Consider the following 14,949-nt stretch of genomic DNA (forward strand, 5'->3'; position numbering starts at 1 on the left):
CACCCTCTCTAATCCTGTTTCCTATCTATAAGACAATGGTAGAATCGCACAGGGTTGTTATGAGGCTCAAATGAGATAATATATGTAAAGGGCTATAAGTGCTATATAAATGTCAGCTATTATTATATTTCAGAGGGATGCTTGTTCATCTAGGACCAGATCTTGGGGTCCCTTCCAGCTCCAAAGGACAGATAACTGAGTCTGTGGTACCTGAGAAGGCCCCTCCACCAGCCTTTCTCCTCCCTTCCCAGAATGCTCCTGCGATTCTTTTACTTCCTCCCTGTGCACCCGCCCAATCTGACAACAGGTGTGTTCTCATAACCTATTTGGGTAGGTGTTCGGTCACATATTTGTGGTGGGCGATCCTCCCTGCTTCCTCCCAGCTCTTTCTTTAAGCTGCAAATCTTCCCTCTTCAGCATATAAACACAGACAGTATTGTTGTTTCGTCTTTTCGGTCATGTCCGACTCTTCCTGACCCCTTTTGGGGTTTTCTTGGCAAAGACACTGGTTTGCCATTTCCTTCTCCAGCTCATTTTACAGATGAGGAAACTGAGGCAAACAGGGTTAAGTGACTTGCCCAGGGTCACACAGATAGTAAAGCATCTGAGCCCAAATTTGAACTAGGAAGATGAGTCTTTCTGACTCCAGGCTCAGCACTCTATCCGTGGTACTGCCCTGCCCCATAAACACAGGCTACCTGTGCATATACGTGGCTGGCCTGAAGATGATGGCTAGGTTGAGGAACTCTCCAGAGTAGAGATAGGACAAAAAAAGACAAATGATGATGGCTAGTCCATTGTAGGTAAGAACCTCTGATGCATTGTGGAAAAGCAGGAAAAAGTGAGTGAGTGACCAAGGATCTTTAGTGAAGCCACCCACCATGTGCTGGCAAATACCACATGCTACTAGCATCCCTCCTCCCCCTTATTCTCTCATAAGATGTTTCACATGATCATCCTCATAGTCACACACAAACACAGGGTCACATACCCTGGGACAGGGGCACACATTGCCCAAGTTCCAGTCTCATACAGACACACAACCTCCTGGGTCAGGAGAAATAGGAAACCCCGGACAGGAGACAAAAGGTGTTTTATTGCAGTCCTCAGTGCCTGGTCTCAGGTCCCAGACAGGGAGACAAAAGAGTCCACCATTAAGGAGGCAGATCACTTGGTTGTCTTGGGGAGTGGGCAGGGGAAGGGATGACTAACTGATTCACCCATGAGAGTGATTCAAAAGTGGCTGCTGGGGAGTAATGAGTTCCCTATCACTGGAAGTCTTCAAATGGAGGCTGGTTGTCCCCCTTCAGGATCCAGCCTGTTTGGATGTCTGGGTACAGAAGATGACCAAAGTCCCTTCCAGCTCTGTGATTTTATGACTCAAAGGATAGGGTCCCCTCTGGTCAATGCATCAGAGGTCAAGAACTCAGGATTCTGCATTGGTATGAGGGGGAGGCTTGGGGAGGGTGAAAGGGAGGGACCCTCTTGTCTCTCTGGGTCCTCAGCATTTTACAGAACTGAGGAAATGGTCCGTGGAGTAGGCAGGAAGTTTGGTTCCTATGGTTTTCACTTTAGTAAAGACCACTTAATTTGCTCCTTGGCAGACTGCAGAACCTATTTTGGTTGGGGAGGGAGAGGTGGGGGAGAGAGAACAGGAGGAAAGAGAAGGAAAGTCATTCACCCTGTGACCCTGCAGCCCAAGGACTCTTTGTACTAGGTGAGAGGGCTCAGCTGAGTCTCAGCGTTGCCACAGGGCTGGCACTCAGCCACTAGGTGGCAATAGAATTTCTCTACCTGGCTAGGGGGAGGGAGCATTTGGGGAGTTTGAACTCTGGCTTTCTAGTCTTGGTTGGGATCCAAAAACTAACACACCCATCCCCTATCCCTCCTGGCAGCTCAAGGTTCTCTGCCATCTGCTGACACGTGGGCAAAGGGAGTGGCAGTCATGTTTCCCCAGCCCCCTCCACCAGCGTAGCAAGGCCAGAGGGAGCCAGGTCCCGCCCACGCTGATGCCAGTGCCACGTCCAAGCCTGGAGGCGAAGATAGAGAGGAGCTCCAGTGTTCGCCCCACCCAGGCACCTCTCAGCACACTGAGGGGCCCTGGGCTACTGTCACCCTGTCCAAACAGTCTGACTTTATCCTCTGGGGAAGGGTCTCTAAGCCGGAGGTGGTACGGCTTGGGTGCTGATGGCTCATCCCCACCCCATCTCCCTAGCACACCCAAACACAAACACGGAGGTATACAGAACGCTACGTGGCCCTGGAACTTGTGGAGACAGGCCACTCCTTCCTTTACAGATACACAAAGACACTCAGACACACCTGCAACCACCCAGGACCCTAGCATTTTACCTCTCTCTACTTAACAAGGCTGTGCTCACACAGGTCTGGGCTGTGGACATACCCTCCAGCATTGGCCCCAGGGGCATTAACCCTCCCCCTCCGCCTTTCCTTTCCTCCTCATTTCTTCTGAGATAGGCACTGAGCCAGAGGCTGAATGTTGAGTTTTCTGGCATATCCCCACCTGGAACCTGGTCTCTTATCAATCCTTTCCTCAGGGATCCCCCTCACTGAAGGAGTTAGCTCCTCTCCATCCCCTCCTGGTGACAGCTAGTCATCTGGGCTTTTGGGAGCTGTGCTAAGTGAGCACCTTCTAGCCTCTGTCCACCCCAAAATCTCTCGATGCAGCTGGCTCAGCCTAGCTGGAGCGTGAGGAGGCACAAGAAGTGGTAAGCTCGGGGGTGAGGAAGGAGCCCAGATCAGCCAGAGCTAGGGCAAACTGTTACAAGCTGCAGTAGGAAACATGGGTACCAAACCTGGGGCCCAGGGCAAGAGACAGGGTGAATGTGAGCGAGTCCTCTGGCCTCAGCTACGATCGCAGGGGAAGAAGGTGGTTAGTGAATGCCTGGAGCAGGGAGCTTCATGCAAACGGGATTAGTCTGGGTGGAAGGACCTGTGGGGGTGGATCAGGAGAGGAAGACAGACAGATAAGCAGGAAGTCTGTGTAGCTGGAAACCCAGTGGGACCAAAGCTGGGGGAACCCCACCTCCCCGCCAGGCATGGTCTTTAGAGGATGTGGCAAGTGTGGCTAACAGACTGAGTCCCTGAAGAGCCTGGTGTTACAGGTTTAAGGGTGAGTGGGAATATGGAGTTGGTAGGGGAGGATGAGAAGCAGGATCAATCCTTCCACAGGGTCCAAAAGTCCCCAGCCATAGCCATGAACTCCAAGGGGAAATGGAGAGGAAGGAGGGTGGTAAGGAGGTTCTTCTTCCCCTTCTTCCGTCAAAAGGAGAGAAGGGAGTAAAGACCTCTTATGGGAGGCTTGGGAAGGATGAGATTAGTTGATGAGGTCAAGTTCTTCTCATCCCTCTGGGGATCCCCAGGAGCCTTCTGTCATGTTCTTTCTTCCCATCTTTTCCCCCTCCCTCATCTTTGCCCCCTCCCTCCTGCAAGTTTCTAGGCCTGCTCCCTCTGCCCTGCCCTTCCTCAGGCTATCCCTTGAAATACTCTTCCCAACTTGGATTCCAGGTTCCAGGGTGCCTACCTGGGCCACACTCTGCTCAGACAGGCCACTGTCATCGACCTGTGGAGAAACAAAGCCAGTGGTGGAGGGAGTGTTAGAAAGAGTGGGGCATAGCAGGGGGAAGGGACACAGAGGCAGAAGACAAGAGCAGAGGAAAGGGGGCTCGGTGGAATGGTGGGGACTGTGGGGGATCCAGGGGCACCTATCTCCTATCTCACACCCAAGTTAAACCCTGAGATGGTGCTTTGGCAACTGTGACCCCTGGATTCCTCCTGATGTTTAAGGGAAGGAGTGAGGGAGGAAATCTCATCCAGCTGTGCGGGGAAACTAGACTAGAACAAATGACCTTCAAGGCCAAAGCAACCAGGAGACTTCAGGATCGAGGAACTTAGAGGAAAGGACCTAAGATACCGTCTAGCCTCACTTTATGGACAATATAATAGACCTCCCCTATGTAGAGCCTTGGGCCGCTAGGTGGTGCAGTGGATAGAGCACCAGGCCTGGAGAAAGGCAGGCTCATCTTCCAGAGTTCAAATCTGGCCTCAGACACTTACTATCTATGTGATTCTGGCCAAGTCACTGTTTGCCTCAGTTTCCTCATCTGTCAAATGGCCTGGAGGAGGAAATGGCAGACCTCTCCAGTATCTCTGCCAAGAAAACCCCAAATGGGGTCATGGAGAGTTGGGCACAATTGAAAACAACTACAACAACATAGATCTTTAAGCTTTAACACATGCTTTCCTTAAACAACCCTCTGAGATGATTAGCAAAAGTATTACTACTTCCATTTTATAGATGGGTGGTGTCAAACTCAAGTAGAAAAGGGGGGCACTTAGGGGCAGCTAGGATAGAGTACTGGCCCTGGAATTAGGGGGACCTGAGTTCAAATCCGGCTTCAGACACTACCTGTCTAATTCTGGGCAAGTAATTTAATCCTGACTACCTCCCAAAGAAAAAGAAAATCTGTACATAAGGATCCCTGTAGGCTGCATACTGACTTAGTTTTAAAATGTAATATTATTTACATTTTATTGTATTTCCCAATTACATTTTAGTCGGGTTTCCTGTCTGACCTAATATGACCTAACACCCAAATCCAGTGGCTTTCCTATTACCAACTCACTGCTTTTCTTAGAGGACATGGTTTTTACACCTCTTTGGCAAAGAGAGCTTCCTCCCAGTAGTGAGGACCAAGTGCTAAGAGATCTAAAGGGGTTGGGGTAAATGGGTAGTAGTTGGGGGTGGTGGAAGGTGGGTGGTTTGAGGTATAAAGGGGCAATGATCTTTCACTTATTACATCATCTCCACCTTTCTTTCTAGGAAACCTGCCCTTTTCTCCATTCAGTTCCTGGCAGCCCCAAATCGAGACAACCCTTGAGGGCCAAGTCAAGGAACAGAATGTCCCTGGAAGGCTCCAGCCTTCCAGGTATTGGGTACTCCAGTATCCAGTTAGGGAAGAAAAAGAGAAGGGAGAAGGAAGGGAGGTTTCCAGCCAACCCTCCCTGCTACCCGTGACTCAGGCTAGGACAAAGAAGGGAGAGAACAGAGATCCTTACCCGGAAGTTCACTTTCTGGATCACCTGCTGGGGATCATTCTCCAGAATTACACTAAAAATAAAAACAACAGGAGGAAAATGGCACAAAACTAGTTATCTTCCCCATTTCCTTTCCACTAAGCACCCCCTGAGACCAGAGACTGACTTGCTTTTGTTTGTGTCCTCAGCACTAACACAGTGCTTTGCATATAATAAATGCTTCATAAATGCTCTCCCTTCCTCTCTCCATTTCTTCTTTCTCCCCTTCCCTCCTTCTTTCCTCCCTCCCTCCTTTCTTTCCTTCCTCACTTCTTTCTTTCCTTTCTCTTTCTTTTCTCCCTCCCTTCATCCCTTTTTTCTTTCCTCCTTTCCTTCTTTTTTCCCTCCCTCCTTTCCTTCCTCCCTCACTTCTCTTCTTTCCTTTCTCCTTCCTTTTTTTCTCCCTCCATCCCTTTTTTCTTTTCTCCTTTCCTTCTTTCTTCCCTCCCTCCTTTCCTTCTTCCCTCACCTCTTTCTTTCCTTTCTCCTTCCTTTTTTTTCCTCCCTCCCTTCCTCCCTTTTTTCTTTCCTCCTTTACTTCTTTCCTCCCTCCCTTCCTTCCTTGCTTCTCAAAACCCAGGTGAACTCTCACCTCCTCCTGGAAGTCTTCCCTGATTTACTTGAATTGTATTTCCCTTTCCTTGCCCTTTTCCTTTAAATCCTTCCTCTGACCCCCATCCTGGCCCAGCATTTAGGCCTCTGTACTAAACAGTAAAATTTCATTCATTCAGACCCTATGACTTTGGACTTGGCACTAACCACACACACTGTGACTGGCATGACTCTCAAGTCATGATGCTCAAGCAGGCTAAGTGCTTTATCCATATTAGCTCAATAGGAGAAGTACAACAATGCTGGCAGGCAGATACCCTTGGTCTTATTATTCCCATTTTCATCTTACAGAGGAGGAAACCAAGGCTCAGAGAGGTTAAGGTTCCCACAGCCAGTGTCAGAAGCAGAATTTGAACCCAGGTCTTCCTGACTTCAAATTTAGCACCATACATATGTGTCTGTATATGTATATGTTATATATGTATGTGTATATTACATATACATATATATATGCCTATGGGGTAGAAATATCACAATTTTTAGACTAGCGGGCAGAGAGGATCCAATCTCAAATCCATAGCTTTTTTTTTTTAAATCCATAGCTTTTTAAAGCTACAAAATTAAGAGCACTTTCATAAACTATGCCCTCAACCTCCAGAGGCAGCTAGATGACACAGTAGGTAGAGCTCCCTGAACATCAGGTCCCTGGGATACTCCAGGGTGGGGCCTGGATTCAGGAAGACATGAGTTCAAATCCAGCCTCAGATAATTACTAGTCACTTCATCTGCCTGCCTCAGTTTCCTCATCTGTAACATGGGGATAGAAACAGCACCTGCCTCCCAGGGCAGTTGTGAGGATCAAATGAGATAACTGCTGCAAAGCACTTAGCACAGTGCCTGGAACATAGTAGGAGCTTAATATTTATTCCCCTCCCCCTCCCCTCAATCCAGCAATAAACTCCTGTACTTGAAAGGGCTCTGATGTTTGGGGAACATTCATATATATAATAATTAGGTCCCATTGCGAGTTATAATTTTTTCCATCCATTTTCCTCATTTTACTCATGAGCATCCCACTTCTGCCTTCAGTTTTAATATGCACCATCCTTTAAAGTATGACATGTTTAATAATTTAATTTTTAAAATAATCTTTAATAACACCATAATCAAAGGAGGCACCTTGCTTTCATGGATGGAGAGCTGGCCTCAGAGTCAAGAAGACTCTGTCAAGTCCTCAACTCCTACTTCTGACACATGTTGGTTGTGTGACCCTGGGCCAGTCACTTAATTTTTCAGTTTCCCCAGGTGACTCTCTGGAACTACGAATTGTGGAGCAGATGCCATCAGCATTGATCTAGGGAATGTCCTCACTGGGAGTGCCCAGTGCCCGTGAAATCACTGGTCCAGTCTCAAAAACTTAAAAGAGTCAGACTGGCCTTTTCCTTCTCTTACTCCAGATCACTGAGGTTTTACTCTGCTCCTTTATATTTGTTTGAATGTCAGGTCTGACACTTACTAGTCATGTGATCTTGGCTAAGTCACCTAACTTATTGGGGCTCGTTTCCTTATCTGTGGCATACTGGATATGGAGTCAGGAAGACCTGGGTTCAAGTCTTACTTTAGACACTAGCTGTGTGCCCCTGAGCAAATCAATTAACTTCTCTGTGCCTTCATCTGTAAAATGAAAATATCAGACTCGAGGGTCTATAAGGTTTCTTCCAGCTCTAAATCTACGCTCCTGTGATCCCTATGATCTCAGAGTGTTGTAAGGTAAGTGCTTTGTAATGTTCAGATGCTATAGTAATATGAGTTATGTTCTTTATATAAATGTGAGTTATTGCTAATTGTTTTCACTTTGCTTTATTGAACCCTTAAGTAATTTGTATAAGAGTTTGTGTGCATTGTGTCCCATCTTTCCATGCAGCTTGGGTGGTACTGTTTTCCCCCATCAGTCTATGGGGACTCCTAGAAAGCTGGGAATGCATCTACTTCCTCCCATAATGCCCCACCCTGAGCTCTGTCCAGGGTTCAGTCTGACAGCAGGGTATCCCCAGGGACCTGACTTTCAGGGAGCTCAGGTCAGTTTCTTTAGCTACTCCCTCCTGATTTCATAGTAAACCTCTCGAGATGTTCCACTCCTACCCGGTAAAAAAGCAAAGATTTTCCTAGTGCCAAAGCACCTCATTTTTTCCTGGACATTCTCTTGTAGAAATCCACTTCTTGATCAAATGTCTCCTCTTTTCCCAAGAAAGGTTGGGGCTTCAAGGAGACATTTGCTCTACTTTACATTGCATAAACTATCGGCATTCTCCCTATAGACACTGAGATCTTTCTTAGGGAGTGGAAAGAGTCTGGGTATAGAGTATCTTATGCTGTCTAAAAGGCCAAGGACATTAACCATTTTCTGATTATCTGCACCAATGCTGGGTCACCACGATTTAGATAATCCCCAAATAGTAGATAATCTAAAAAGTCATTTTTATTCAATATTCTAGCCTGTGTTTTTTCATTAAATCCAACTTCCTAAATCTGTTTGGCCTTGGCTAATATTAAAATTAGACTGAATTCTCCAAGCTCTCACTAAGTAGTGCGGGAAAGTGAATGGAGCCCATGCTGCACATTAGGAAGAAGCTGACCCAGGATTTACAAATAACATGTAATGTAGATAGTGGAGAATGATCCATATTGGTCCAGTTGTGTTTTTAAATCATAATAACTCATATTTATACAGGTTTGGAAAAGGGAGGAGACAGACAAATGATTTTATCTATGTAAGGAATTCATGATGGGGAAATTCCTTCTACCAAAGTAACTCAACAACTTAATGGTAATTTATTATCTTAGGGTTGCTTGGAGCCCTGAGAAGTTAAGTCACTGGCTCATAGCCACCCAGTTAGTATGTGTCAGAAGCAGGAACTGAAGCCAGGCCTTTCTGATTCCAAGGCTGGCCCACTATTCACAGGCTCCCTCTCGTGTAGAATTTTAGGTCTACAAAGTATTTTCTTCACACTCACACCCTCTGTTAAAGCTGTAGCTCAGAACCTTATCTGGATGGCACCATATGGATATCCTTGACAATTCTTGTGGAATGTCCCCGGTGGCCCTCTTTCTTACCCATGCCCTTCTTACCCGCCATCCACGATCTCATCCACCACCAGGAAAGCTCCATCCATGTTCTCCACCAATGAGCGTTTCTCTATGTTCCTCCTGAAGGTATAACCAGTCATCTGAACCACCTCCTGCTTCTGGCAGGGGATCATGGTCCCCCAACAATTTACCCTCTCCCATAAAACATAGAGGTGCTCAAGGGTTGGAGGGGGGGTATGGTGAGAGGGAGAAAGAGGAACATGTCTAGATATCCCTGATCCTTTGGTAGGACTTCTATTATCTATCCTGCCTCTCACTGGTCCAAGCCTTCACTTAAGGCAGCAACATCAAATCCATCAAGGGACCTAACCTGGATCAAAGTCCCCAGTGGCCATACCTTCTAAATGGCCATACTCTCATGGGTCAGCAGGCTAGGAATGAGAACTAGAGGAGGGAGGGTTCTCTTCCCAGTTCTGAGGAGGCTGAGGATGGGTGAGCATTAGAAGAAGGCACCTCCTTGGTGTAGAAGGTATCTGGAGGATGAGAGTCTTCGGGGCTCAGGGAAATGGCTCAACTCTGGGGCCACAGTGTCACTTACCGTAACACATGGTTCAGGGAATCAAACAGGCAGGTGAGGACTGACATGAGCATCAGCTGGGTGGGGGGAGTGGGGAGAAAAGAAAAAGAGAGTGGACCCAGTAAGGCCAGTGAGAGACTTCAAAAACAATACTAGATACCTGGGGATAAGTGGTTTTTCCATTCCCAGGAGGTATTGGGATGGTCCTGAAGTAGGGAGACCTTAGTAGGGAAGTGAATAGCTTCACATCTGAATGAAGCTGGATCATAGTATGAAGAGAGATCATAGAACCTCCTTTTATTGAGATGAGAAAAGGATAAATGGCTAACAAAGATAAGTCTAGCCTCATTTCACCTGGAGGCAGTAACATGGATGAGATTTTTCAAGGTCTCTTTTGGATCGAGGATTTTCCTCAGGTAGTAGGCTTGCATCACTGTGCCCCACAGAGAAAGTCAATACTCAGCCCATCAAATCCTCAGAGCCCCCAGCCCCTCCCCCAGTCCATCCCAACCCTCTTTCCCCCTCAACTCCCCCAGGCCCTTGTGTTCACCTCATTCTCCTGGGATGAGCCCACCACATACAGGAAAAGGTCGATGCTGCTCTTGTAGACAATGGTCATACCCCCAAAAAAGGCAATCTCACCTGAAAGGATGTTAGGAGGGAAGAAAGGAAGGACATTCAGGCTCCCTCCCACTGGCCTCATGGCCTAGCCTTGTCTCTCATCCCCATCTCTGTAGCTCCTAGAGATCAGGCACCATCCTTTGTCTTTCTTTGTATCCCCAGTGCTTAGCATGATGCTTGACATAGTTATCTCTTCCAAACATCACAGGAATTAGGGGCAGCCCCCCCCACCACCAGACATCTGGAAAATCTGAGTAAAATTTTTTGGCCCTCCCTTCGTATCAGAAAAGTCTGAATTTTTCCTTTTTCTTTTATGGGGTGTTTACGGTACCTTATTATAAAATTCGGATTGCTATTATAGCATACTATATATACATTCTATGCATTTCTGAGTCTAAACTTTTTCTGTGTCTTCTGCTGGACTTCAGGTGTTATCTGTGGCTTCCATAAAAGTAACCCAAAATTCCCATTTAATTTCTTGTGCTGACCCATGATATAAGAAACCTCAATGGGGAAAGTGGCGATGTGGAAGGGATAACTGTAGTAAGTGCTTAATAAATGTTTATTAATTGACTGACTACACATATTTCCACAACTTCCTTTCTTTTCCTCCTTGGAGCCCAAACATATTTTCCCAGGCTGGGTCAGGAAGGCTTTCCTGAAGGCAGGGATACAAGCCTACAGCCTAGAGATATAGTATTAAGTGAGGCAATCTACTGTCTAAAGTTTTCAGAGAGAGGAGAATTGCCACATGGAGAGCTAGGCTAAACATAATTTCTGCCCTTAGGGAACTCCAAGTTAGAGGAAGCCAGTAGGGAGGGGAGAATGGAACCCAAGGACTTAGAGGGACAGGCCTTCAGACACTAGTCTTGAGTAACAGGAGAGCATGGGTGTTGAGTGGGTTAGGAAGGCTGCTCTGAAGAGGCAAGCGGGAGGGATGTGGGAAGAAGGGCAGAAGGAAGGCAAGGAGCGTCAGAGTCAGAGAGCAATCATCCCAAGTAAAAGAAGTGGCCTGGATGAATTCTGAGGTGGGAAAGGAAGTGCAGAGGAGCCAGGGCCAAAGTTTGCCTGGTTGGAGGGTGGAGTTTGGGGGTGGAGAGTGAGGCTGAGGTGGGTTAAGTTGGGGGACAGCAATGGAAACACAATCACTTACTGTCAGTCCTATTAGTCTTATTGAAGACATTTTTCTCGAAGGCTTTCTGCTCCTTGATGGAGGGGAATGTATCATCGTAATACTAGAGAAAAGGAAGAAGAGATAACCACATTGTGGGCTGAGGGAGTGAGGGGCGGGGCTGGATGTTAAATGAAAGTGGCCGAGCAGCAGGCTGGAGTCTCAGAGCCACCTCCCTGCAAAATGCCCCCCTCTTATTGCTCCCTAGGGTCTGCCTAGGGCAGACACATTCAGCACAGCCCCACCCCATTGACTGCCAATTCCAAACAAAAAGATTCTAAAAAGAAAAGTATTTGTTTTTCAAACCTGCTAACTATCTTCTTTGAGAAAAAGCTGGAGGTCAGTCTGGTTTTCTCTTAACGGTCCTGCACATTTGCTTTGAGGCCTTAATATGCCAACTAGACTACATTAGGAGAATAGTCACCCTGCTACTGGCCTCCCCAATGGTTTTGGTCGCCAAAAAGTGGGTTAGCCAGAGTCCTGCATCATTTAAGGAACTCAACTCCTTCTGCAGAGAACTTTCCCAGAAGCAAATCTCACCCAAGTTTTCAGGGCCTGTGATAATTATTGGTGTTCTTGAATAGAATGAAGAATGGAACATTCCAGCTCTAGAACCTAGAGCCTCAAGACTTGTGTTTGGGGCCCTGCGTCCTAGTTTCATGACCTTGGGTAGATCACCTCCCCACTTGGTATCCTTATCAGTAAAATGGAGGGGTTGGGCTAGCTGATCTCAAAGGTCCCTTCCAGATCTGATATTTGGTGACAGTGAGCTGCTTTAGCATTCTGGGAGGGAAAGCCACCCAGTCAGGCAGTGAGGCACCAGGCTGGGGACTTTGTACAACTTCCTCTTTGCCTTGCTTCAAGGCAAAGAAGCTATGGCCTGAGCTTTGGACCACTATCGGACAGCTTAGCATGATGTGTCTGGGAGGACAAATAGCCTGGAATGCTTGGGACTAGGTATTTAGTTAATGACCTGGGACAAGGAGGGAACCTTGGGCAAAGAGACCAAAGCTCTATTTTTTTTAATCAAAGTCAAAGAAACTTGAGCTCTATTTCCCAGCACGCTGTATTGTATGAACTTACAATGTCATTTCTGGGCCTTAGGTTCACCATTTTTTAAAACAGGGATTTGCGTAGTCAGATGATAAATGAAATGAAATTGGTGAAAAACACTTTTCCCAGAAAGGAACTATAGAAAAATGTGGCATTTACCACGTCTGGATAGAACTTTAAATCTTAAGCTAGTTCAAAGGACCTGGGTATAAATCCAGCCTCTGACACTTACTAGCTATGTGCCATGGACAAGTGATTTCCCCTCCTCTGGGCTTCAGTTTACACTTCTTTAGAATGATGGGGCTGTACCCTTTCAGCTGAACCCTTTCATCTCTAAATCCTATGACCCTATGATTGTTCTCAGCTATAAAGGGCTAGGTACAGTTGAGTCTCAATTAACTGACTTGTGGATTTTCTACAAATTTTCTACGAATACGGTACTAGACCAATGAGCTGCCTCACTCCCTCCCCCAGAAAGCTTTGGGAGCATTGTCTGCCTGAGAGTACCAACTCCATTCAAATATTGTGAAAAGTAAAGCATAATTATTTAAATATCCAAAAATTCACTCCAAACTCCAGAGTGAGCAATTTGGAGCTTATGTACCCTAACTGAGACAACTATATAAGTGATGTTTTTTTTTCTAGCTAGGTCATGACTCTCCTCCGCCAATAAACACATAATGGATACATGACTGAGCGGTAATATGGCAAGATAGATAAAGCAGATTAGTAATCAGGAGACCCGGGTTCTAATCCTGCTTCTGCCACTAACTAGCTTTGTGAATTCGGGCAAGTTACCTCCCCTCTCTAGGCCTTTGGTTCCCTGTCTGTCAAATGCAGGGGGACGGACCATATAATTTCTGAACTATCTTCTAATTCTGACATTGGGATATTATGGCTGTTTGCTAAATTGAAAATAATGAACATAGTTAGTTGCTAGATCTGGGGAAACCGGGACTGCCGAGTTCCATTTATTTGTGGTGTTAGAAGACTGAATATGGTGTCCCTTCATTTTCTTGGGATCCATCTAGCCATTGGAAAGGGTGGAGAAAGATAAGACTCTATTCAAGGAGATACTGAAGGATAAAAACAACTCCTTTCCCATACCACATGCAACCCAAACTGAAAATCTGGAAGTGGCAAGGGAGTAGACCTCTCATAGAACCTATTCTGATACACCGTGGAGGAGGTCTAGTGTTTTACACTGGCCTATAGTCTAGGGGGCTCTCATCTTTGGGTTTCTGGATTGTTATATTCTCTCTGATGAGCTGGGGCAGTGGAAGCTATAGGGAAGAGGAGAGGTAGGGAGTTACCTTGGCCAGAAGCCGGTGTCCATCATTATCCAGGATGAAAACTGCTTTGACAGTGTAGAGAGATGGTTCCTGCAACTGACCCCAAGCAAAGGTAGAGTAAGCTGGCTGAGGACGGAAGTGACTCTCAGACCTATTCATCCCAAGGATTCCTCAGGCTTCAAGGGATCCCTTCCTTGGAGAGCCACACAGTTTCTGACTGCTCTGCAGAGTCACCTCCCTGCCCCAACACTGAAATTCCCACTGACTCCTCTTTTCTGAGGCTGCTGAGTTTCCAGGCAGCTTCTACTCTCTGCCTTAGAGGCCAAGGCCTGCTGCTGGGTGACCCCTTTCCGTGCAGAAGGTCCACCCAAACCCAAGTTCTGTCATGCACTGACTGCTCCAGAGTCTAAGTCGGAGTGTATCACAGAACCTGGGCTGGGGAGACTGATGGGGGTCCTTGTCTGACCCCCCCAGCAGAACCTTCTCCCTATTGATTCCAGAGCTTCAGGATTTGATCCAGGGCTGGGATCCACTTTCCCAGAGAGCTTGGGAATGTCAATCAGATGCAGAATCCGACACATCCACAGGGCTGGGTCTCGAACTTGACCAGGAGGAGGGGCAGCTTCCCCTTTCCCCACCCCCACCCTTCATCCCTTATCAAGTTGGCAGCCTTGCTCTTCTCTTTCGGGTTCCTAGAGTTGGCATGCCCACCTGGGACCCCCAGAAAGCAATGGGCACTCGGACTTTTTCTCAGTAAAGGTGCCCAGTCGAACTGTTCATTGTGCCCACACCCTGCACCCCCATCCCGGTCCCAAATCGATCTAGAATCCCAGCCAACCCCAGATCCAGAACCTTCCCCGTGAGTTTGGACCAAGAGCTCATAACTTTTTTTCCTCTCGTACCCCAGAGCCTTTCCTTATTCGGGCTCGGGACACCACTAGCCCTCCCATCCCTTCTGGCACTTTCCCACCCCCGCGCCCCAGCCCGGACGACGGCAGTGGCCGAAAGTTCCTGGAGCTGCGCCCTGGCCGCCGCCGCCACCGCCCCTGAAGCTGGGGAAGTTGTGAGTTGGCCGCAGCTCCGAACGCTCCCGAGCGCGCAGCGTACCCGCAGCCCCGGGGGCTCCGAGGCCCCAGCGCCCTGCGCCGTTCCCCCCCGGGCTGCCGCCGCCGCCTCCGCGGCGGCCCCCTCCCCTGGGTGCGGACGTGGCCAGGCCTCGGGCCGCTGCATTCCGCTCAGCTCCGCACTGACAGCGCCGCCCGGCTCCGGCCCCGCCTCCGCCGCCCTCCCCCGCGGGGCTGGCCTGGCCCGTCCTGGCCCGCGGAGCGCGAAGTACTGAGCGCTGAGCGCAGAAAACCGAGCTCGGAGCGGGGCAGCCCCCCGAGGGAGGGGACTGCAAGAGATCCTGGGCTGGGAGGGCGGAGGGGAGGCAGGCGAGAGCCTCGCCTCGTCCTCTGGTCCCCTCTCTTCTGCACCACCCGCCCGCCCCCCTCCTCTCT

General features: G+C 48.1%; 1 protein-coding gene across 1 annotated transcript; it reads right to left on the reverse strand.

Annotated features, from left to right (window-relative positions):
• Positions 1 to 1,076: 1,076 nt before the first annotated feature.
• On the reverse strand, positions 1,077 to 14,713 carry COPZ2 (COPI coat complex subunit zeta 2). The gene is made up of 9 exons (XM_036757697.1): positions 14,558 to 14,713; positions 13,472 to 13,546; positions 11,088 to 11,169; positions 9,864 to 9,955; positions 9,335 to 9,390; positions 8,779 to 8,856; positions 5,080 to 5,131; positions 3,545 to 3,583; positions 1,077 to 1,614 (listed from the first exon to the last, which is right to left on the reverse strand). The coding sequence occupies exons 1-9, from the start codon at positions 14,678 to 14,680 to the stop codon at positions 1,567 to 1,569; spliced, it is 645 nt and encodes a 214-aa protein (XP_036613592.1). The 5' UTR covers positions 14,681 to 14,713; the 3' UTR covers positions 1,077 to 1,566.
• Positions 14,714 to 14,949: the final 236 nt, after the last annotated feature.

The sequence above is a fragment of the Trichosurus vulpecula genome, chromosome 4, assembly GCF_011100635.1.
Source record: "Trichosurus vulpecula isolate mTriVul1 chromosome 4, mTriVul1.pri, whole genome shotgun sequence".
Taxonomy (NCBI): domain Eukaryota; kingdom Metazoa; phylum Chordata; class Mammalia; order Diprotodontia; family Phalangeridae; genus Trichosurus; species Trichosurus vulpecula.